The 24,914-nt window shown below is 58.9% G+C and overlaps 1 protein-coding gene across 3 annotated transcripts in view; it reads right to left on the bottom strand.

Moving 5' to 3' along the window:
• Positions 1-23,352: 23,352 nt before the first annotated feature.
• Positions 23,353-24,914, bottom strand: part of SLC38A7 (solute carrier family 38 member 7) — a 54,319-nt gene continuing 52,757 nt past the window's right edge. Inside the window, exons 3-5 of one of the 3 annotated variants that reach the window (XM_083165758.1) lie at positions 24,036-24,234; positions 23,758-23,899; positions 23,353-23,656 (exon numbers count right to left, since the gene is read on the bottom strand). In XM_083165758.1, the coding sequence (XP_083021884.1) occupies positions 23,455-23,656; positions 23,758-23,899; positions 24,036-24,234 (543 nt within the window). In that variant the 3' untranslated portion in view covers positions 23,353-23,454. The remainder of the gene's footprint in view (positions 23,657-23,757; positions 23,900-24,035; positions 24,235-24,914) is intronic. The other 2 variants (XM_083165757.1, XM_083165756.1) reach the window with 2 other exon arrangements.

The following is a 24,914-nucleotide window of genomic DNA, read 5'->3' as shown; positions in this document are numbered from 1 at the left end:
GAGAGCGTCATCAGGCGGGACTGAGAGAGCGTCATCAGGCGGGACAGAGAGCGAGAGCGTCATCAGGCGGGTCAGAGAGCGAGAGCGTCATCAGGCGGGTCAGAGAGCGAGAGCGTCATCAGGCGGGACAGAGAAAGAGAGAGAGCAGCATCGGGCGGGACAGAGAGAGAACGTCATCAGGCGGGACAGAGAGAGAGCGCGTCATCGGGCGGGACAGAGAGAGAGCGTCATCGGGCGGGACAGAGAGAGAGAACATCATCAGGCGGGACAGAGATAGAGCGCATCATCGGGCGGGAAAGAGAGAGAGCATCATCAGACAGGACAGAGAGAGCGTCATCAGGCGGGACAGAGAGAGCGTTATCAGGCGGGACAGAGAGAGAGAGAGTCATCAGGCGGGACAGAGAGAGAGAGCGTCATCAGGCGGAACAGAGAGAGCGTCATCAGGCGGGACAGAGAGAGAGAGCGTCATCAGGCGGGACAGAGAGAGAGAGCGTCATCAGGCGGGACAGAGAAAGAGAGAGAGAGCGTCATCAGGGACAGAGCGAGAACGTCATCAGGCGGGACAGAGAGAGAGAGCGTCATCAGGCAAGACAGAGAGAGAGCGTCATCAGGCGGGACAGAGAGCGAGAGCGTCATCAGGGACAGAGCGAGAGCGTCATCAGGCGGGACAGAGAGAGAGAGCGTCATCAGGCAAGACAGAGAGAGAGCGTCATCAGGCGGGACAGAGAGCGAGAGCGTCATCAGGCGGGACAGAGAGCGAGAGCGTCATCAGGCGGGACAGAGAGCGAGAGCGTCATCAGGCGGGACAGAGAGCGAGAGCGTCATCAGGCGGGACAGAGAGCGAGAGCGTCATCAGGCGGGACAGAGAGCGAGAGCGTCATCAGGCGGGACAGAGAGCGAGAGCGTCATCAGGCGGGACAGAGAGCGAGAGCGTCATCAGGCGGGACAGAGAGCGAGAGCGTCATCAGGCGGGACAGAGAGAGAGAGCGTCATCAGGCGGGACAGAGAGAGAGCGTCATCAGGCGGGACAGAGAGAGAGCGTCATCAGGCGGGACAGAGAGAGAGCGTCATCAGGCGGGACAGAGAGAGAGCGTCATCAGGCGGGACAGAGAGAGAGCGTCATCAGGCGGGACAGAGAGAGAGCGTCATCAGGCGGGACAGAGAGAGAGCGTCATCAGGCTGGAGAGAGAGAGAGAGAGCATCATCAGGCGGGACAGAGAGAGCATCATCAGACAGGACAGAGAGAGCGTCATCAGGCGGGACAGAGAGAGCGTTATCAGGCGGGACAGAGAGAGAGAGAGTCATCAGGCGGGACAGAGAGAGAGAGAGCGTCATCAGGCGGGACAGAGAGAGAGAGCGTCATCAGGCGGGACAGAGAGAGAGAGAGCGTCATCAGGCGGGACAGAGAGAGAGCGTCATCAGGCGGGACAGAGAAAGAGAGAGAGAGCGTCATCAGGGACAGAGCGAGAACGTCATCAGGCGGGACCGAGAGAGAACGTCATCAGGCGGGACCGAGAGAGAGAGAACGTCATCAGGCTGGACAGAGAGAGAGCGTCATCAGGCGAGACAGAGAGAGCGTCATCAGGCGGGACAGAGAGAGCGTCATCAGGCGGGACAGAGAGAGAGCGTCATCAGGCAGGACAGAGAGAACGTCATCAGGCGGGACAGAGAGAGAGAGAGTCATCAGGCGGGACAGATAGAGAGAGCGTCATCAGGCGGGACAGAGAGAGCGTCATCAGGCGGGACAGAGAAAGAGAGAGAGAGCGTCATCAGGGACAGAGCGAGAACGTCATCAGGCGGGACCGAGAGAGAACGTCATCAGGCGGGACCGAGAGAGAGAGAACGTCATCAGGCTGGACAGAGAGAGAGCGTCATCAGGCGAGACAGAGAGAGCGTCATCAGGCGGGACAGAGAGAGCGTCATCAGGCGGGACAGAGAGAGAGAGCGTCATCAGGCAGGACAGAGAGAACGTCATCAGGCGGGACAGAGAGAGAGAGAGTCATCAGGCGGGACAGATAGAGAGAGCGTCATCAGGCGGGACAGAGAGAGCGTCATCAGGCGGGACAGAGAGAGAGAGCGTCATCAGGCGGGACAGAGAAAGAGAGAGCGTCATCAGGCGGGACCGAGAGAGAACGTCATCAGGCTGGACACAGAGAGAGAGCGTCATCAGGAGGGACAGAGAGAGCGTCATCAGGCGGGACAGAGAGAGCGTCATCAGGCGGGACAGGGAGAGCGTCATCAGGCAGGACAGAGAGAGAGAGCGTCGTCAGGCAGGACAGAGAGAGCGTCATCAGGCGGGACAGAGAGAGAGAGCGTAATCAGGCGGGACAGAGAGAGAGAGCGTCATCAGGCGGGACAGAGAGAGCGTCATCAGGCGGGACCGAGAGAGCGTCATCAGGCGGGACAGAGAGAGAGAGCGTCATCAGGCGGTACAGAGAAAGAGAGCGTCATCAGGCGGGACTGAGAGAGAACGTCATCAGGCTGGACAGAGAGAGAGCGTCATCAGGCGGGACAGAGAGAGCGTCATCAGGCGGGAAAGAGAGCGTCATCAGGCAGGACAGAGAGAGCGTCATCAGGCAGGACAGAGAGAGAGAGCGTCATCAGGCGGGACAGAGAGAGCGTCATCAGGCGGGACAGAGAGAGAGAGCGTCATCAGGCGGGACAGAGAAAGAGAGCGTCATCAGGCGGGACCGAGAGAGAACGTCATCAGGCTGGACAGAGAGAGAGAGCGTCATCAGGCGGGACAGAGAGAACGTTATCAGGCGGGACAGAGAGAGAGAGAGTCATTGGGCGGGACAGAGAGAGAGAGAGCGTCATCGGGCGGGACAGAGAGAGAACGTCATCGGGCGGGACAGAGAGCGTCATCGGGCGGGACAGAGAGAGAGCGTCATCGGGCGGGACAGAGAGAGAGAACATCATCGGGCAGGACAGAGATAGAGTGCGTCATCAGGCGGGAAAGAGAGAGAGCATCATCAGGCGGGACAGAGATAGAGCATCATCAGGCGGGTCAGAGAGCGAGAGCGTCATCGGGCGGGACAGAGAGAGAACGTCATCAGGCGGGACAGAGAGAGAACGTCATCGGGCGGGACAGAGAGAGAGCGTCATCGGGCGGGACAGAGAGAGAGCGTCATCGGGCGGGACAGAGAGAGAGAACATCATAGGGCGGGACAGAGATAGAGCGCATCATCGGGCGGGAAAGAGAGAGAGCATCATCAGACAGGACAGAGAGAGCGTCATCAGGTGGGACAGAGAGAGCGTTATCAGGCGGGACAGAGAGAGAGAGAGTCATCAGGCAGGACAGAGAGAGAGAGCGTCATCAGGCGGGACAGTGAGAGCGTCATCAGGCGGGACAGAGAGAGAGAGAGTCATTGGGCGGGACAGAGAGAGAGAGAGCGTCATCGGGCGGGACAGAGAGAGAACGTCATCGGGCGGGACAGAGAGCGTCATCGGGCGGGACAGAGAGAGAGCGTCATCGGGCGGGACAGAGAGAGAGAACATCATCGGGCAGGACAGAGATAGAGTGCGTCATCAGGCGGGAAAGAGAGAGAGCATCATCAGGCGGGACAGAGATAGAGCATCATCAGGCGGGTCAGAGAGCGAGAGCGTCATCGGGCGGGACAGAGAGAGAACGTCATCAGGCGGGACAGAGAGAGAACGTCATCGGGCGGGACAGAGAGAGAGCGTCATCGGGCGGGACAGAGAGAGAGCGTCATCGGGCGGGACAGAGAGAGAGAACATCATCGGGCGGGACAGAGATAGAGCGCATCATCGGGCGGGAAAGAGAGAGAGCATCATCAGACAGGACAGAGAGAGCGTCATCAGGTGGGACAGAGAGAGCGTTATCAGGCGGGACAGAGAGAGAGAGAGTCATCAGGCAGGACAGAGAGAGAGAGCGTCATCAGGCGGGACAGTGAGAGCGTCATCAGGCGGGACAGAGAGAGAGAGCGTCATCAGGCGGGACAGAGAGAGAGAGCGTCATCAGGCGGGACAGAGAAAGAGAGAGAGAGCGTCATCAGGGACAGAGCGAGAACGTCATCAGGCGGGACAGAGAGAGAGAGCGTCATCAGGCAAGACAGAGCGAGAGCGTCATCAGGCGGGACAGAGAGCGAGAGCGTCATCAGGCGGGGCAGAGAGCGAGAGCGTCATCAGGCGGGACAGAGAAAGAGAGAGAGAGCGTCATCAGGGACAGAGCGAGAACGTCATCAGGCAGGACAGAGAGAGAGAGCGTCATCAGGCGGGACAGTGAGAGCGTCATCAGGCGGGACAGAGAGAGAGAGCGTCATCAGGCGGGACAGAGAGAGAGAGCGTCATCAGGCGGGACAGAGAAAGAGAGAGAGAGCGTCATCAGGGACAGAGCAAGAACGTCATCAGGCGGGACAGAGAGAGAGAGCGTCATCAGGCAAGACAGAGCGAGAGCGTCATCAGGCGGGACAGAGAGCGAGAGCGTCATCAGGCGGGACAGAGAGCGAGAGCGTCATCAGGCGGGACAGAGAGCGAGAGCGTCATCAGGCGGGACAGAGAGCGAGAGCGTCATCAGGCGGGACAGAGAGCGAGAGCGTCATCAGGCGGGACAGAGAGCGAGAGCGTCATCAGGCGGGACAGAGAGCGAGAGCGTCATCAGGCGGGACAGAGAGAGAGAGCGTCATCAGGCGGGACAGAGAGAGAGCGTCATCAGGCGGGACAGAGAGAGAGCGTCATCAGGCGGGACAGACAGAGAGCGACATCAGGCGGGACAGAGAGAGAGCGACATCAGGCGGGACAGAGAGAGAGCGTCATCAGGCTGGACAGAGAGAGAGAGAGAGCATCATGAGGCGGGACAGAGAGAGCATCATCAGACAGGACAGAGAGAGCGTCATCAGGCGGGACAGAGAGAGCGTTATCAGGCGGGACAGAGAGAGAGAGAGTCATCAGGTGGGACAGAGAGAGAGAGCGTCATCAGGCGGGACAGAGAGAGCGTCATCAGGCGGGACAGAGAGAGAGAGCGTCATCAGGCGGGACAGAGAGAGAGAGCGTCATCAGGCGGGACAAAGAAAGAGAGAGAGAGCGTCATCAGGGACAGAGCGAGAACGTCATCATGCGGGACCGAGAGAGAACGTCATCAGGCGGGACCGAGAGAGAGAATGTCATCAGGCTGGACAGAGAGAGAGAGCGTCATCAGGCGAGACAGAGAGAGCGTCATCAGGCGGGACAGAGAGAGCGTCATCAGGCGGGACAGAGAGAGAGAGAGCGTCATCAGGCAGGACAGAGAGAACGTCATCAGGCGGGACAGAGAGAGAGAGCGTCATCAGGCGGGACAGATAGAGAGAGCGTCATCAGGCGGGACAGAAAGAGCATCATCAGGCGGGTCAGAGAGCGAGAGCGTCATCGGGCGGGACAGAGAGAGAACGTCATCAAGCGGGACAGAGAGAGAACGTCATCGGGCGGGACAGAGAGAGAGAGCGTCATCGGGCGGGACAGAGAGAGAGCGTCATCGGGCGGGACAGAGAGAGAGAACATCATCGGGCGGGACAGAGATAGAGCGCATCATCGGGCGGGAAAGAGAGAGAGCATCATCAGACAGGACAGAGAGAGCGTCATCAGGTGGGACAGAGAGAGCGTTATCAGGCGGGACAGAGAGAGAGAGAGTCATCAGGCAGGACAGAGAGAGAGAGCGTCATCAGGCGGGACAGTGAGAGCGTCATCAGGCGGGACAGAGAGAGAGAGCGTCATCAGGCGGGACAGAGAGAGAGAGCGTCATCAGGCGGGACAGAGAAAGAGAGAGAGAGCGTCATCAGGGACAGAGCGAGAACGTCATCAGGCGGGACAGAGAGAGAGAGCGTCATCAGGCAAGACAGAGCGAGAGCGTCATCAGGCGGGACAGAGAGCGAGAGCATCATCAGGCGGGACAGAGAGCGAGAGCGTCATCAGGCGGGACAGAGAGCGAGAGCGTCATCAGGCGGGACAGAGAGCGAGAGCGTCATCAGGCGGGACAGAGAGCGAGAGCGTCATCAGGCGGGACAGAGAGCGAGAGCGTCATCAGGCGGGACAGAGAGCGAGAGCGTCATCAGGCGGGACAGAGAGAGAGAGCGTCATCAGGCGGGACAGAGAGAGAGCGTCATCAGGCGGGACAGAGAGAGAGCGTCATCAGGCGGGACAGACAGAGAGCGACATCAGGCGGGACAGAGAGAGAGCGACATCAGGTGGGACAGAGAGAGAGCGTCATCAGGCTGGACAGAGAGAGAGAGAGAGAGAGCATCATCAGGCGGGACAGAGAGAGCATCATCAGACAGGACAGAGAGAGCGTCATCAGGCGGGACAGAGAGAGCGTTATCAGGCGGGACAGAGAGAGAGAGAGTCATCAGGCGGGACAGAGAGAGAGAGCGTCATCAGGCGGGACAGAGAGAGCGTCATCAGGCGGGACAGAGAGAGAGAGCGTCATCAGGCGGGACAGAGAGAGAGAGCGTCATCAGGCGGGACAAAGAAAGAGAGAGAGAGCGTCATCAGGGACAGAGCGAGAACGTCATCAGGCGGGACCGAGAGAGAACGTCATCAGGCGGGACCGAGAGAGAGAATGTCATCAGGCTGGACAGAGAGAGAGAGCGTCATCAGGCGAGACAGAGAGAGCGTCATCAGGCGGGACAGAGAGAGCGTCATCAGGCGGGACAGAGAGAACGTCATCAGGCGGGACAGAGAGAGAGAGCGTCATCAGGTGGGACAGATAGAGAGAGCGTCATCAGGCGGGACAGAAAGAGCGTCATCAGGCGGGACAGAGAGAGAGAGCGTCATCAGGCGGGACAGAGAAAGAGAGAGAGAGAGCGTCATCAGGCGGGACCGAGAGAGAACGTCATCAGGCTGGACACAGAGAGAGAGCGTCATCAGGAGGGACAGAGAGAGCGTCATCAGGCGGGACAGAGAGAGCGTCATCAGGCGGGACAGGGAGAGCGTCATCAGGCAGGACAGAGAGAGAGAGCGTCATCAGGCAGGACAGAGAGAGCGTCATCAGGCGGGACAGAGAGAGAGAGCGTAATCAGGCGGGACAGAGAGAGAGAGAGCGTCATCAGGCGGGACCGAGAGAGCGTCATCAGGCGGGACAGAGAGAGAGAGCGTCATCAGGCGGTACAGAGAAAGAGAGCGTCATCAGGCGGGACTGAGAGAGAACGTCATCAGGCTGGACAGAGAGAGAGCGTCATCAGGCGGGACAGAGAGAGCGTCATCAGGCGGGACAGAGAGCGTCATCAGGCAGGACAGAGAGAGCGTCATCAGGCGGGACAGAGAGAGAGAGCGTCATCAGGCGGGACAGAGAGAGCGTCATCAGGCGGGACAGAGAGAGCGTCATCAGGCGGGACAGAGAGAGAGAGCGTCATCAGGCGGGACAGAGAAAGAGAGCGTCATCAGGCGGGACCGAGAGAGAACGTCATCAGGCTGGACAGAGAGAGAGAGCGTCATCAGGCGGGACAGAGAGAGCGTCATCAGGCGGGACAGAGAGCGTCATCAGGCGGGACAGAGAGAGAACGTTATCAGGCGGGACAGAGAGAGAGAGCGTCATTGGGCGGGACAGAGAGAGAGAGCGTCATAGGGCGGGACAGAGAGAGAACGTCATCGGGCGGGACAGAGAGCGTCATCGGGCGGGACAGAGAGAGAGCGTCATCGGGCGGGACAGAGAGAGAGAACATCATCGGGCAGGACAGAGAGAGAGAGAGCGTCATCAGGCGGGACAGAGAGAGCGTTATCAGGCGGGACAGAGAGAGAGAGAGTCATCAGGCGGGGCAGAGAGAGAGAGAGTCATCAGGCGGGACAGAGAGCGTCATCAGGCGGAACAGAGAGAGCGTCATCAGGCGGGACAGAGAGAGAGAGCGTCATCAGGCGGGACAGAGAGAGAGAGCGTCATCAGGCGGGACAGAGAAAGAGAGAGAGAGCGTCATCAGGGACAGAGCGAGAACGTCATCAGGCGGGACAGAGAGAGAGAGCGTCATCAGGCAAGACAGAGAGAGAGCGTCATCAGGCGGGACAGAGAGCGAGAGCGTCATCAGGCGGGACAGAGAGCGAGAGCGTCATCAGGCGGGACAGAGAGCGAGAGCGTCATCAGGCGGGACAGAGAGCGAGAGCGTCATCAGGCGGGACAGAGAGCGAGAGCGTCATCAGGCGGGACAGAGAGCGAGAGCGTCATCAGGCGGGACAGAGAGCGAGAGCGTCATCAGGCGGGACAGAGAGCGAGAGCGTCATCAGGCGGGACAGAGAGAGAGAGCGTCATCAGGCGGGACAGAGAGAGAGCGACATCAGGCGGGACAGAGAGAGAGCGTCATCAGGCGGGACAGAGAGAGAGCGTCATCAGGCGGGACAGAGAGAGAGCGTCATCAGGCTGGAGAGAGAGAGAGAGAGAGCATCATCAGGCGGGACAGAGAGAGCATCATCAGACAGGACAGAGAGAGCGTCATCAGGCGGGACAGAGAGAGCGTTATCAGGCGGGACAGAGAGAGAGAGAGTCATCAGGCGGGACAGAGAGAGAGAGCGTCATCAGGCGGGACAGAGAGAGAGAGCGTCATCAGGCGGGACAGAGAGAGAGAGCGTCATCAGGCGGGACAGAGAGAGAGAGCGTCATCAGGCGGGACAGAGAGAGAGAGCGTCATCAGGCGGGACAGAGAGAGAGCGTAATCAGGCGGGACAGAGAAAGAGAGAGAGAGCGTCATCAGGGACAGAGCGAGAACGTCATCAGGCGGGACCGAGAGAGAACGTCATCAGGCGGGACCGAGAGAGAGAGAACGTCATCAGGCTGGACAGAGAGAGAGCGTCATCAGGCGAGACAGAGAGAGCGTCATCAGGCGGGACAGAGAGAGCGTCATCAGGCGGGACAGAGAGAGAGAGCGTCATCAGGCAGGACAGAGAGAACGTCATCAGGCGGGACAGAGAGAGAGAGAGTCATCAGGCGGGACAGATAGAGAGAGCGTCATCAGGCGGGACAGAGAGAGCGTCATCAGGCGGGACAGAGAGAGAGAGCGTCATCAGGCGGGACAGAGAAAGAGAGAGAGAGAGCGTCATCAGGCAGGACAGAGAGAACGTCATCAGGCGGGACAGAGAGAGAGAGAGTCATCAGGCGGGACAGATAGAGAGAGCGTCATCAGGCGGGACAGAGAGAGCGTCATCAGGCGGGACCGAGAGAGAACGTCATCAGGCTGGACACAGAGAGAGAGCGTCATCAGGAGGGACAGAGAGAGCGTCATCAGGCGGGACAGAGAGAGCGTCATCAGGCGGGACAGGGAGAGCGTCATCAGGCAGGACAGAGAGAGAGAGCGTCGTCAGGCAGGACAGAGAGAGCGTCATCAGGCGGGACAGAGAGAGAGAGCGTAATCAGGCGGGACAGAGAGAGAGAGCGTCATCAGGCGGGACAGAGAGAGCGTCATCAGGCGGGACCGAGAGAGCGTCATCAGGCGGGACCGAGAGAGCGTCATCAGGCGGGACCGAGAGAGCGTCATCAGGCGGGACAGAGAGAGAGAGCGTCATCAGGCGGTACAGAGAAAGAGAGCGTCATCAGGCGGGACTGAGAGAGAACGTCATCAGGCTGGACAGAGAGAGAGCGTCATCAGGCGGGACAGAGAGAGCGTCATCAGGCGGGACAGAGAGCGTCATCAGGCAGGACAGAGAGAGCGTCATCAGGCAGGACAGAGAGAGAGAGCGTCATCAGGCGGGACAGAGAGAGCGTCATCAGGCGGGACAGAGAGAGAGAGCGTCATCAGGCGGGACAGAGAAAGAGAGCGTCATCAGGCGGGACCGAGAGAGAACGTCATCAGGCTGGACAGAGAGAGAGAGCGTCATCAGGCGGGACAGAGAGAGCGTCATCAGGCGGGACAGAGAGCGTCATCGGGCGGGACAGAGAGAGAACGTTATCAGGCGGGACAGAGAGAGAGAGCGTCATTGGGCGGGACAGAGAGAGAGAGCGTCATCGGGCGGGACAGAGAGAGAACGTCATCGGGCGGGACAGAGAGCGTCATCGGGCGGGACAGAGAGAGAGCGTCATCGGGCGGGACAGAGAGAGAGAACATCATCGGGCAGGACAGAGATAGAGTGCGTCATCAGGCGGGAAAGAGAGAGCATCATCAGGCGGGACAGAGATAGAGCATCATCAGGCGGGTCAGAGAGCGAGAGCGTCATCGGGCGGGACAGAGAGAGAACGTCATCAGGCGGGACAGAGAGAGAACGTCATCGGGCGGGACAGAGAGAGAGCGTCATCGGGCGGGACAGAGAGAGAGCGTCATCGGGCGTGACAGAGAGAGAGAACATCATCGGGCGGGACAGAGATAGAGCGCATCATCGGGCGGGAAAGAGAGAGAGCATCATCAGACAGGACAGAGAGAGCGTCATCAGGCGGGACAGAGAGAGCGTCATCAGGCGGGACAGAGAGAGAGAGAGTCATCAGGCGGGACAGAGAGAGAGCGTCATCAGGCGGGACAGAGAGTGAGCGTCATCAGGCGGGACAGAGAGTGAGCGTCATCAGGCGGGACCGAGAGAGAACGTCATCAGGCTGGACAGAGAGAGAGAGCGTCATCAGGCGGGACCGAGAGAGAACGTCATCAGGCTGGACAGAGAGAGAGAGCGTCATCAGGCGGGACAGAGAGAGAGAGCGTCATCAGGCGGGACAGAGAGAGAGAGAGCGTCATCAGGCGGGACAGAGAGAGCGTTATCAGGCGGGACAGAGAGAGAGAGAGTCATCAGGCGGGACAGATAGAGAGAGCGTCATCAGGTGGGACAGAGAGAGCGTCATCAGGCGGGACACAGAGAGAGAGCGTCATCAGGCGGGACAGAGAAAGAGAGAGAGAGCGTCATCAGGCGGGACCGAGAGAGAACGTCATCAGGCTGGACACAGAGAGAGAGCGTCATCAGGAGGGACAGAGAGAGCGTCATCAGGCGGGACAGAGAGAGCGTCATCAGGCGGGACAGGGAGAGCGTCATCAGGCAGGACAGAGAGAGAGCGTCATCAGGCGGGACAGAGAGAGCGTCATCAGGCGGGACAGAGAGAGCGTAATCAGGCGGGACAGAGAGAGAGAGCGTCATCAGGCGGGACAGAGAGAGCGTCATCAGGTGGGACAGAGAGAGCGTCATCAGGCGGGACAGAGAGAGCGTCATCAGGCGGGACAGAGAGAGATAGCGTCATCAGGCGGGACAGAGAAAGAGAGCGTCATCAGGCGGGACCGAGAGAGAACGTCATCAGGCTGGACAGAGAGAGAGAGCGTCATCAGGCGGGACAGAGAGAGCGTCATCAGGCGGGACAGAGAGCGTCATCAGGCAGGACAGAGAGAGCGTCATCAGGCGGGACAGAGAGAGAGAGCGTCATCAGGCGGGACAGAGAGAGAGAGCGTCATCAGGCGGGACAGAGAGAGAGAGCGTCATCGGGCGGGACAGAGAGAGCGTCATCAGGCGGGACAGAGAGAGAGAGCGTCATCAGGCGGGACAGAGAGAGAGCGTCATCAGGCGGGACCGAGAGAGAACGTCATCAGGCTGGACAGAGAGAGAGAGCGTCATCAGGCGGGACAGAGAGAGCGTCATCGGGCAGGACAGAGAGCGTCATCGGGCGGGACAGAGAGAGAACGTTATCAGGCGGGACAGAGAGAGAGAGCATCATCGGGCGGGACAGAGAGAGAGAGCGTCATCGGGCGGGACAGAGAGAGAGCGTCATCGGGCGGGACAGAGAGAGAGAACATCATCGGGCAGGACAGAGATAGAGCGCGTCATCAGGCGGGAAAGAGAGAGAGCATCATCAGGCGGGACAGAGATAGAGCATCATCAGGCGGGACCGAGAGAGAGAGCGTCATCAGGTGGGACAGAGAGAGAGAGCGTCATCAGGCGGGACAGAGAGAGAGCATCATCAGGCGGGACAGAGAGCGAGAGCGTCATCAGGCGGGACAGAGACCGAGAGCGTCATCAGGCGGGACAGAGACCGAGAGCGTCATCAGGCGGGACAGAGAGCGAGAGCGTCATCAGGCGGGACAGAGAGCGAGAGCGTCATCAGGCGGGACAGAGAGAGAGAGAGAGCGTCATCAGGCGGGACAGAGAGAGAGAGCGTCATCAGGCGGGACAGAGAGAGAGCGTCATCAGGCGGGACAGAGAGTGAGCGTCATCAGGCGGGACAGAGAGTGAGCGTCATCAGGCGGGACCGAGAGAGAACGTCATCAGGCTGGACAGAGAGAGAGAGAGAGCGTCATCAGGCGGGACAGAGAGAGAGTGTCATCAGGCGGGACAGAGAGTGAGCGTCATCAGGCGGGACAGAGAGTGAGCGTCATCAGGCGGGACCGAGAGAGAACGTCATCAGGCTGGACAGAGAGAGAGAGCGTCATCAGGCGGGACCGAGAGAGAACGTCATCAGGCTGGACAGAGAGAGCGTCATCAGGCGGGACAGAGAGAGCGTCATCAGGCGGGACAGAGAGAGAGAGCGTCATCAGGCGGGACAGAGAAAGAGAGCGTCATCAGGCGGGACCGAGAGAGAGCGTCATCAGGCGGGACAGAGAGAGAGCGTCATCAGGCTGGACAGAGACAGCATCATCAGGCGGGACAGAGAGAGCATCATCAGACAGGACAGAGAGAGCGTCATCAGGCGGGACAGAGAGAGCGTCATCAGGCGGGACAGAGAGAGCGTTATCAGGCGGGACAGAGAGAGAGAGAGTCATCAGGCGGGACAGAGAGAGAGAGCGTCATCAGGCGGGACAGAGAGAGCGTCATCAGGCGGGACAGAGAGAGAGAGCATCATCAGGCGGGACAGAGAGAGAGAGCGTCATCAGGCGGGACAGAGAGAGAGAGCGTCATCAGGCAGGACAGAGAAAGCATCATCAGGCGGGACAGAGAGAGAGAGCGTAATCAGGCGGGACAGAGAGAGCCTCATCAGGTGGGACCGAGAGAGCGTCATCAGGCGGGACAGAGAGAGAGAGAGCGTCATCAGGCGGTACAGAGAGAGCGTCATCAGGCGGGACAGAGAGAGCGTCATCAGGCGGGACAGAGAGAGAGAGCGTCATCAGGCGGGACAGAGAGAGAGAGCGTCATCAGGCGGGACTGAGAGAGAACGTTATCAGGCTGGACAGAGAGAGAGCGTCATCAGGCGGGACAGAGAGAGCGTCATCAGGCGGGACAGAGAGCGTCATCAGGCAGGACAGAGAGAGCGTCATCAGGCGGGACAGAGAGAGAGAGCGTCATCAGGCGGGACAGAGAGAGCGTCATCAGGCGGGACAGAGAGAGCGTCATCAGGCGGGACAGAGACAGAGAGCGTCATCAGGCGGGACAGAGAAAGAGAGCGTCATCAGGCGGGACCGAGAGAGAACGTCATCAGGCTGGACAGAGAGAGAGAGCGTCATCAGGCGGGACAGAGAGAGCGTCATCAGGCGGGACAGAGAGAGCGTCATCAGGCGGGACAGAGAGCGTCATCGGGCGGGACAGAGAGAGAACGTTATCAGGCGGGACAGAGAGAGAGAGCGTCATTGGGCGGGACAGAGAGAGAGAGCGTCATCGGGCGGGATAGAGAGAGAGCGTCATCGGGCGGGACAGAGAGAGGGAACATCATCGGGCAGGACAGAGATAGAGTGCGTCATCAGGCGGGAAAGAGAGAGAGCATCATCAGGCGGGACAGAGATAGAGCATCATCAGGCGGGACAGAGATAGAGAGCGTCATCAGGTGGGACAGAGAGAGAGAGAGCGTCATCAGGCGGGACAGAGAGAGAGCATCATCAGGCGGGACAGAGAGAGAGCGTCATCAGGCGGGACAGAGAGCGAGAGCGTCATCAGGCGGGACAGAGAGCGAGAGCGTCATCAGGCGGGACAGAGAGCAAGAGCGTCATCAGGCGGGACAGAGAGAGAGAGCGTCATCAGGCGGGACAGAGAGAGAGAGAGCGTCATCAGGCGGGACAGAGAGAGAGCGTCATCAGGCGGGAACGAGAGAGAGAGCGTCATCAGGCAGGACAGAGAGAGCGTCATCAGGCGGGACAGAGAGAGAGAGCGTAATCAGGCGGGACAGAGAGAGCGTCATCAGGCGGGACCGAGAGAGCGTCTTCAGGCGGGACAGAGAGAGAGAGCGTCATCAGGCGGTACAGAGAGAAAGCGTCATCAGGCGGGACAGAGAGAGCGTCATCAGGCGGGACAGAGAGCGTCATCAGGCAGGACAGAGAGAGCGTCATCAGGCGGGACAGAGAGAGAGAGCGTCATCAGGCGGGACAGAGAGAGCGTCATCAGGCGGGACAGAGAGAGAGCGTCATCAGGCGGGACAGAGAGAGAGAGAGCGTCATCAGGCGGGACAGAGAAAGAGAGCGTCATCAGGCGGGACCGAGAGAGAACGTCATCAGGCTGGACAGAGAGAGAGAGCGTCATCAGGCGGGACAGGGAGAGCGTCATCAGGCGGGACAGAGAGCGTCATCGGGCGGGACAGAGAGAGAACGTTATCAGGCGGGACAGAGAGAGAGAGAGCGTCATTGGGCGGGACAGAGAGAGAGAGCGTCATCGGGCGGGACCGAGAGAGAGAACGTCATCGGGCGGGACAGAGAGCGTCATCGGGTGGGACAGAGAGAGAGCGTCATCGGGCGGGACAGAGAGAGAGAACATCATCGGGCAGGACAGAGATAGAGTGCGTCATCAGGTGGGAAAGAGAGAGAGCATCATCAGGCGGGACAGAGATAGAGCATCATCAGGCGGGACAGAGATAGAGAGCGTCATCAGGTGGGACAGAGAGAGAGAGCGTCATCAGGCGGGACAGAGAGAGAGCGTCATTAAGCGGGACAGAGAGAGAGCGTCATCAGGCGGGACAGAGAGCGAGAGCGTCATCAGGCGGGACAGAGAGCGAGAGCGTCATCAGGCGGGACAGAGAGCGAGAGTGTCATCAGGTGGGACAGAGAGCGAGAGCGTCATCAGGCGGGACAGAGAGAGAGAGAGAGGGTCATCAGGCGGGACAGAGAGAGAGAGAGGGTCATCAGGCGGGAAAGAGAGAGCGTCATCAGGCGGGACCGAGAGAGAGAGGGTCATCAGGCGGGAAAGAGAGAGCGTCATCAGGCGGGACCGAGAGAGAGAGCGTCATCAGGCTGGACAGAAAGAGCGTCATCAGGCGGGACAGAGAGAGCGTCATCAGGCGGGTCAGAGAGCGAGAGCGTCATCAGGCGGGACAGAGAGAGAACGTCATCAGGCGGGACAGAGAGCGAGAGCGTCATCAGGCGGGACAGAGAGAGAGAGCGTCATCAGGCGGGACAGAGAGAGAGCGTCATCAGGCGGGACAGAGAGAGAGCGTCATCAGGCGGGACAGAGAGAGAACGTCATCAGGCGGGACAGACAGAGAGCGTCATCAGGCTGGACAGAGAGAGAGAGAGCATCATCAGGCGGGACAGAGAGAACGTCATCAGGCGGGACCGAGAGAGAGAACGTCATCAGGCTGGACAGAGAGAGAGAGCGTCATCAGGCGAGACAGAGAGCGTCATCAGGCGGGACAGAGAGAGAGAGCGTCATCAGGCAGGACAGAGAGAACGTCATCAGGCGGGACAGAGAGAGAGCGTCATCAGGCGGGACAGATAGAGAGAGCGTCATCAGGCGGGACAGATAGAGAGAGCGTCATCAGGCGGGACAGAGAGAGAGAGCGTCATCAGGCGGGACAGAGAAAGAGAGAGAGAGCGTCATCAGGCGGGACCGAGAGAGAACGTCATCAGGCTGGACACAGAGAGAGAGCGTCATCAGGAGGGACAGAGAGAGCGTCATCAGGCGGGACAGAGAGAGCGTCATCAGGCGGGACAGAGAGAGCGTCATCAGGCGGGACAGAGAGAGCGTCATCAGGCGGGACAGAGAGCGAGAGCGTCATCAGGCAGGACAGAGAGCGAGAGCGTCATCAGGCGGGTCAGAGAGCGAGAGCGTCATCGGGCGGGACAGAGAGAGCGTCATCAGGCGGGACAGAGAGCGAGAGCGTCATCAGGCGGGACAGAGAGCGAGAGCATCATCAGGCGGGACAGAGAGAGAGAGCGTCATCAGGCGGGACAGAGAGAGAGCGTCATCAGGCGGGACAGAGAGAGAGCGTCATCAGGCGGGACAGAGAGAGAGCGTCATCAGGCGGGACAGAGAGAGAGCGTCATCAGGCTGGACAGAGAGAGAGAGAGCATCATCAGGCGGGACAGAGAGAGCATCATCAGACAGGACAGAGAGAACGTCATCAGGCGGGACCGAGAGAGAGAACGTCATCAGGCTGGACAGAGAGAGAGAGCGTCATCAGGCGAGACAGAGAGAGCGTCATCAGGCGGGACAGAGAGAGAGAGCGTCATCAGGCGGGACAGAGAGAGAGAGCGTCATCAGGCAGGACAGAGAGAACGTCATCAGGCGGGACAGATAGAGAGAGCGTCATCAGGCGGGACAGAGAGAGCGTCATCAGGCGGGACAGAGAGAGAGAGCGTCATCAGGCGGGACAGAGAAAGAGAGAGAGAGAGCGTCATCAGGCGGGACCGAGAGAGAACGTCATCAGGCTGGACACAGAGAGAGAGCGTCATCAGGAGGGACAGAGAGAGCGTCATCAGGCGGGACAGAGAGAGCGTCATCAGGCGGGACAGGGAGAGCGTCATCAGGCAGGACAGAGAGAGAGAGAGCGTCATCAGGCAGGACAGAGAGAGCGTCATCAGGCGGGACAGAGAGAGCGAGAGCGTCATCAGGCGGGACAGAGAGCGAGAGCGTCATCAGGCGGGACAGAGAGAGAGCGTCATCAGGCGGGACAGAGAGAGAGCGTCATCAGGCGGGACCGAGAGAGAGAGCGTCATCAGGCGGGACCGAGAGAGAGAGCGTCATCAGGCGGGACCGAGAGAGAACGTCATCAGGCTGGACAGAGAGAGCGTCATCAGGCGGGACAGAGAGCGTCATCAGGCGGGACAGAGAGCGTCATCAGGCAGGACAGAGAGAGCGTCATCAGGCGGGACAGAGAGAAAGAGCGTCATCAGGCGGGACAGAGAGAGCGTCATCAGGCGGGACAGAGAGAGAGCGTCATCAGGCGGGACAGAGAGAGAGAGAGCGTCATCAGGCGGGACAGAGAAAGAGAGCGTCATCAGGCGGGACCGAGAGAGAACGTCATCAGGCTGGACAGAGAGAGAGAGCGTCATCAGGCGGGACAGAGAGAGCGTCATCAGGCGGGACAGAGAGAGAACGTTATCAGGCGGGACAGAGAGAGAGAGAGCGTCATTGGGCGGGACAGAGAGAGAGAGCGTCATCGGGCGGGACAGAGAGAGAGAACTTCATCGGGCGGGACAGAGAGCGTCATCGGGTGGGACAGAGAGAGAGCGTCATCGGGCGGGACAGAGAGAGAGAACATCATCGGGCAGGACAGAGATAGAGTGCGTCATCAGGCGGGAAAGAGATAGAGCATCATCAGGTGGGACAGAGATAGAGAGCGTCATCAGGTGGGACAGAGAGAGAGAGCGTCATCAGGTGGGACAGAGAGAGAGAGCGTCATCAGGCGGGACAGAGAGAGAGCGTTATCAAGCGGGACAGAGAGAGAGCGTCATCAGGCGGGACAGAGAGCGAGAGCGTCATCAGGCGGGACAGAGAGCGAGAGCGTCATCAGGCGGGACAGAGAGCGAGAGCGTCATCAGGCAGGACAGAGAGCGAGAGCGTCATCAGGCGGGACAGAGAGCGAGAGCGTCATCAGGCGGGACAGAGAGAGAGAGAGCGTCATCAGGCGGGACAGAGAGAGAGAGAGCGTCATCAGGCGGGACAGAGAGAGAGAGAGCGTCATCAGGCGGGACAGAGAGAGAGAGAGCGTCATCAGGCGGGACAGAGAGAGAGCGTCATCAGGCGGGACCGAGAGAGAGAGCGTCATCAGGCTGGACAGAGAGAGCGTCATCAGGCTGGACAGAGAGAGCGTCATCAGACGGGACAGAGAGAGCGTCATCAGGCGGGACAGAGAGCGAGAGCGTCATCAGGCGGGTCAGAGAGCGAGAGCGTCATCAGGCGGGTCAGAGAGCGAGAGCGTCATCAGGCGGGACAGAGAGAGAGAGCGTCATCAGGCGGGACAGAGAGAGAGAGCGTCATCGGGCGGGACAGAGAGAGAGTGTCATCAGGCGGGACAGAGAGAGAGAGCGTCATCAGGCGGGACAGAGAGCGAGAGCGTCATCAGGTGGGACAGAGAGCGAGAGCGTCATCAGGCGGGACAGAGAGCGAGAGCGTCATCAGGCGGGACAGAGAGAGAGAGCGTCATCAGGCGGGACAGAGAGAGAGCGTCATCAGGCGGGACAGAGAGAGAGCGTCATCAGGCGGGACAGAGAGAGAACGTCATCAGGCGGGACAGAGAGAGAGCGTCATCAGGCTGGACAGAGAGAGAGAGAGCATCATCAGGCGGGACAGAGAGAGCATCATCAGACAGGACAGAGAGAACGTCATCAGGCGGGACCGAGAGAGAGAACGTCATCAGGCTGGACAGAGAGAGAGAGCGTCATCAGGCGAGACAGAGAGAGCGTCATCAGGCGGGACAGAGAGAGAGAGCGTCATCAGGCAGGACAGAGAGAACGTCATCAGGCGGGACAGAGAGAGAGAGCGTCATCAGGCGGGACAGATAGAGAGAGCGTCATCAGGCGGGACAGAGAGAGAGAGCGTCATCAGGTGGGACAGAGAAAGAGAGAGAGAGCGTCATCAGGCGGGACCGAGAGAGAACGTCATCAGGCTGGACACAGAGAGAGAGCGTCATCAGGAGGGACAGAGAGAGCGTCATCAGGCGGGACAGAGAGAGCGTCATCAGGCGGGACAGAGAGAGCGTCATCAGGCGGGACAGAGAGAGCGTCATCAGGCGGGACAGAGAGCGAGAGCGTCATCAGGCGGGTCAGAGAGCGAGAGCGTCATCAGGCGGGACAGAGAGAGAGAGCGTCATCGGGCGGGACAGAGAGAGAGAGCGTCATCGGGCGGGACAGAGAGAGCGTCATCAGGCGGGACAGAGAGCGAGAGCGTCATCAGGCGGGACAGAGAGCGAGAGCGTCATCAGGCGGGACAGAGAGCGAGAGCGTCATCAGGCGGGACAGAGAGAGAGAGCGTCATCAGGCGGGACAGAGAGCGAGAGCGTCATCAGGCGGGACAGAGAGAGAGCGTCATGAGGCGGGACAGAGAGAGAGCGTCATCAGGCGGGACAGAGAGAGAGCGTCATCAGGCTGGACAGAGAGAGAGAGAGTATCATCAGGCGGGACAGAGAGAGCATCATCAGACAGGACAGAGAGAACGTCATCAGACGGGACCGAGAGAGAGAACGTCATCAGGCTGGACAGAGAGAGAGAGCGTCATCAGGCGAGACAGAGAGAGCGTCATCAGGCGGGACAGAGAGAGAGAGCGTCATCAGGCAGGACAGAGAGAACGTCATCAGGCGGGACAGAGAGAGAGAGCGTCATCAGGCGGGACAGATAGAGAGAGCGTCATCAGGCGGGACAGAGAGAGCGTCATCAGGCGAGACAGAGAAAGAGAGCGTCATCAGGCGGGACAGAGAGCGAGAGCGTCATCAGGCGGGACCGAGAGAGAACGTCATCAGGCGGGACAGAGAGAGCGTCATCAGGCGGGACAGAGAGAGCGTCATCAGGCGGGACAGAGAGCGAGAGCGTCATCAGGCGGGTCAGAGAGCGAGAGCGTCATCAGGCGGGACAGAGAGAGAGAACGTCATCAGGCGGGACAGAGAGAGAGAGCGTCATCAGGCGGGACAGAGAGCGAGAGCGTCATCAGGCGGGACAGAGAGCGAGAGCGTCATCAGGCGGGACAGAGAGCGAGAGCGTCATCAGGCGGGACAGAGAGCGAGAGCGTCATCAGGCGGGACAGAGAGAGAGAGCGTCATCAGGCGGGACAGAGAGAGAGCGTCATCAGGCGGGACAGAGAGAGAGCGTCATCAGGCTGGACAGAGAGAGAGAGAGCATCATCAGGCGGGACAGAGAGAGCATCATCAGACAGGACAGAGAGAACGTCATCAGGCGGGACCGAGAGAGAGAACGTCATCAGGCTGGACAGAGAGAGAGAGCGTCATCAGGCGAGACAGAGAGAGCGTCATCAGGCGGGACAGAGAGAGAGTCATCAGGCGGGACAGAGAGAGAGAGCGTCATCAGGCAGGACAGAGAGAACGTCATCAGGCGGGACAGAGAGAGAGAGCGTCATCAGGCGGGACAGAGAGAGAGAGCGTCATCAGGCGGGACAGATAGAGAGAGCGTCATCAGGCGAGACAGAGAGAGCGTCATCAGGCGGGACAGAGAGAGAGAGCGTCATCAGGCGGGACAGAGAAAGAGAGAGAGAGAGCGTCATCAGGCGGGACCGAGAGAGAACGTCATCAGGGTGAACACAGAGAGAGAGCGTCATCAGGAGGGACAGAGAGAGCGTCATCAGGCGGGACAGAGAGAGCGTCATCAGGCGGGACAGAGAGAGCGTCATCAGGCAGGACAGAGAGAGAGAGAGAGCATCATCAGGCAGGACAGAGAGAGCGTCATCAGGCGGGACAGAGAGAGAGAGCGTAATCAGGCGGGACAGAGAGAGAGAGCGTAATCAGGCGGGACAGAGAGAGAGAGCGTCATCAGGCGGGACAGAGAGAGCGTCATCAGGCGGGACAGAGAGAGCGTCATCAGGCGGGACAGAGAGAGAGCGTCATCAGGCGGGACAGAGAAAGAGAGCGTCATCAGGCAGGACAGAGAAAGAGAGTGTCATCAGGCGGGACCGAGAGAGAACGTCATCAGGCTGGACAGAGAGAGAGAGCGTCATCAGGCGGGACAGAGAGAGCGTCATCAGGCGGGACAGAGAGCGTCATCAGGCAGGATAGAGAGAGCGTCATCAGGCGGGACAGAGAGAGAGCGTCATCAGGCGGGACAGAGAGAGCGTCATCAGGCGGGACAGAGAGAGCGTCATCAGGCGGGACAGAGAGAGCGTCATCAGGCGGGACAGAGAGAGCGTCATCAGGCGGGACAGAGAGAGAGAGCGTCATCAGGCGGGACAGAGAAAGAGAGCGTCATCAGGCGGGACAGAGAAAGAGAGCGTCATCAGGCGGGACCGAGAGAGAACGTCATCAGGCTGGACAGAGAGCGTCATCGGGCGGGACAGAGAGAGCGTCATCGGGCGGGACAGAGAGCGTCATCGGGCGGGACAGAGAGAGAACGTCATCAGGCGGGACAGAGAGAGATAGCGTCATCGGGCGGGACAGAGAGAGAGCGTCATCGGGCGGGACAGAGAGAGAGAACATCATCGGGCGGGACAGAGATAGAGCGCGTCATCGGGCGGGAAAGAGAGAGAGCATCATCAGGCGGGACAGAGATAGAGAGCGTCATCAGGCGGGATAGAGAGCGTCATCAGGCGGGACAGAGAGAGAGAGCGTCATCAGGCGGGACAGAGAGAGAGCGTCATCAGGCGGGACAGAGAGCGAGAGCGTCATCAGGCGGGACAGAGAGCGAGAGCGTCATCAGGCGGGACAGAGAGAGCGTCATCAGGCGGGACAGAGAGAGCGTCATCAGGCGGGACAGAGAGAGCGTCATCAGGCGGGAAAGAGAGAGAGAGCGTCATCAGGCGGGAAAGAGAGAGAGAGCGTCATCAGGCGGGACAGAGAGAGAGAGAGCATCATCAGGCGGGACAGAGAGAGCATCATCAGACAGGACAGAGAGAACGTCATCAGGCGGGACCGAGAGAGAGAACGTCATCAGGCTGGACAGAGAGAGAGAGCGTCATCAGGCGAGACAGAGAGAGTGTCATCAGGCGGGACAGAGAGAGCGTCATCAGGCGGGACAGAGAGAGCGTCATCAGGCAGGACAGAGAGAACGTCATCAGGCGGGACAGAGAGAGCGTCATCAGGCGGGACAGAGAGAGAGAGCGTCATCAGGCAGGACAGAGAGCGAGAGCGTCATCAGGCAGGACAGAGAGCGAGAGCGTCATCAGGCGGGACAGAGAGCGAGAGCGTCATCAGGCGGGACAGAGAGCGAGAGCGTCATCAGGCGGGACAGAGAGAGAGAGAGCGTCATCAGGCGGGACAGAGAGAGAGAGAGAGAGCGTCATCAGGCGGGACAGAGAGAGAGCGTCATCAGGCGGGACAGAGAGAGAGCGTCATCAGGCGGGACAGAGAGAGAGCGTCATCAGGCGGGACAGAGAGAGCGTCATCAGGCTGAACAGAGAGAGAGAGAGCATCATCAGGCGGGACAGAGAGAGCATCATCAGACAGGACAGAGAGAACGTCATCAGGCGGGACCGAGAGAGAGAACGTCATCAGGCTGGACAGAGAGAGAGAGCGTCATCAGGCGTGACAGAGAGAGCGTCATCAGGCGGGACAGAGAGAGCGTCATCAGGCGGGACAGAGAGAGCGTCATCAGGCGGGACAGAGAGAGAGAGCGTCATCAGGCGGGACAGAGAGAGAGAGAGCGTCATCAGGCGGGACAGAGAGAGAGAGAGCGTCATCAGGCGGGACAGAGAGAGAGAGAGCGTCATCAGGCGGGACCGAGAGAGAGAGAGCGTCATCAGGCGGGACCGAGAGAGAGAGAGCGTCATCAGGCGGGACAGAGAGAGCGTCATCAGGCGGGACAGAGAGAGCGTCATCAGGCGGGACAGAGAGCGAGAGCGTCATCAGGCGGGTCAGAGAGCGAGAGCGTCATCAGGCGGGTCAGAGAGCGAGAGCGTCATCAGGCGGGACAGAGAGAGAGAGCGTCATCGGGCGGGACAGAGAGAGAAAGTCATCGGGCGGGACAGAGAGAGAGAGCGTCATCGGGCGGGACAGAGAGAGAGCGTCATCGGGCGGGACAAAGAGAGAGAACATCATCGGGCGGGACAGAGATAGAGCGCGTCATCGGGCGGGAAAGAGAGAGAGCATCATCAGGCGGGACAGAGAGAGAGAGCGTCATCAGGCGGGACAGAGAGAGAGAGCGTCATCAGGCGGGACAGAGAGAGAGCGTCATCAGGCGGGACAGAGAGCGAGAGCGTCATCAGGCGGGACAGAGAGCGAGAGCGTCATCAGGCGGGACAGAGAGCGAGAGCGTCATCAGGCGGGACAGAGAGCGAGAGCGTCATCAGGCGGGACAGAGAGCGAGAGCGTCACCAGGCGGGACAGAGAGCGAGAGCGTCACCAGGCGGGACAGAGAGCGAGAGCGTCATCAGGCGGGACAGAGAGCGAGAGCGTCATCAGGCGGGACAGAGAGAGAGCGTCATCAGGCGGGACAGAGAGAGAGCGTCATCAGGCGGGACAGAGAGAGAGCGTCATCAGGCGGGACAGAGAGAGAGAGAGGATCATCAGGCGGGACAGAGAGAGCATCATCAGACAGGACAGAGAGAACGTCATCAGGCGGGACCGAGAGAGAGAACGTCATCAGGCTGGACAGAGAGAGAGAGCGTCATCAGGCGAGACAGAGAGAGCGTCATCAGGCGGGACAGAGAGAGCGTCGATAGAGATAGAGAGCGTCATCAGGTGGGACAAAGATAGAGAGCATCATCAGGTGGGACAGAGATAGAGGGCGTCATCAGGCGGACTAGAGATAGAGATGTCATCAGGCGGGACAGAGAGAGAGAGCATCATTAGGCGGGACAAAGAGAGAGCATCCTCAGGCGGGACAGAAATAGAAGAAAAAGGTAGAAAGCAAACAGAAAAGTGAGAATGTAGTAAGGTGAGGAGCAGTACCTAGATGTGGCGATATTAGACGGAACCTCATTGCTTGGATGGACACATCGGAAGATAACAATGAAGGTGACATAACATGTCCCGAGGACGCTGAGGGAGCTGGCGGAGATAACAAGACTTTGCATGGAGAACAGCTGAGGTAATAAGAACAAATGCACAGCAAACAGGGTGAGACACCCCAGGCCCCCACATCCACGTACCTTGCATATTTCTGGACACTGATCTCCCGTGGCAGCGAGAGTGGCAGGATGAGTAGAATTCCAGTGACTGTGATGGTAAATTTCCGGTCTGCGTACCATGGGATAACACTACCAGGCTGAGAATGCATCATCGCGCTTAGAACTGCACATCCGGATCAAATACAAACAGAGACACAAGATCAGAAGGAGCGGAGGACATGTAGCAAAACGCCCGAGAGGGAAACATGAGAGGTCAGTGTGGTCATAGTGATAAAGGAAAAAGATTTAATTTCACTCACGTTTGTCCAGCTGGTCCCCGATAATGATGAAGAAGGCGATACAGGTACCAAACGTGTACACAGCAATTAGCATCTCACACAGGACTCCAGCAATGCGTCCACAGATCCCTCGCACAACCTCCTGGTACGTCCGTTCACTGCAGGCATCCGCACAGTGTGCCAGGATGACCAGACCACTGATAATAAAGAGCAGCAGAACCTAGGTGGGGATCACAGAGGAATAGGTCCATTATTTACACAGAAACATAAATATTACATGTCATACATCCAGGTATTCTGTTCCTAATAAGTGCATTTGTGCTTTCCCAAAGTGATGTTAGTATTTGTAATAAGCACAGTCTTCTGTTAACCAGTCAACTGTGCAGACTAGATCTCATTGTGCTGGGCTTCGTTCTGACTCCATATTGCTGTAGCCAGATTAGGAATCTTCGCAAAACAAGTGACAGAAGGTACGTGGCGCAGTGCTGCCTTAATTCACAATCCCCAGAAGTTACACCCTAACTTCACAAACCATACACCAAGACAACATAGGGAAATAGAAAAATGGCGCAGTAAGATACTTGATATTCTTTTTGTATTACAGGCTCCTCTTTCGAATTGACTGGAATTATTCTCGCATTGGTATTGATCACCGGATCAGCAAGTGTTCAAAAAAAGAAGAACATAAACATTGAATAATTAAGATTTGTATAAAAAACTATATGAGTGTAACTTAGTGTAGACAGATAGTATGATGAGAAAGATTTCAAGGTTCTTTGAAGGGTGCTGATTGGATGTTCACCATTATAGGGTGCCTCCCTGGACACTATTTTGAGGGCTTTAATCAGACTGATGGGGGAAATTTACTAAGAAATATTCGTGAAAAAAATATCGTATTTC

Source organism: Crinia signifera, chromosome 11 (assembly GCF_055691185.1).
Source record: "Crinia signifera chromosome 11, ASM5569118v1, whole genome shotgun sequence".
Classification (NCBI taxonomy): Eukaryota; Metazoa; Chordata; class Amphibia; order Anura; family Myobatrachidae; genus Crinia; species Crinia signifera.
This window is presented reverse-complemented; position numbering and strand designations above follow the sequence as displayed.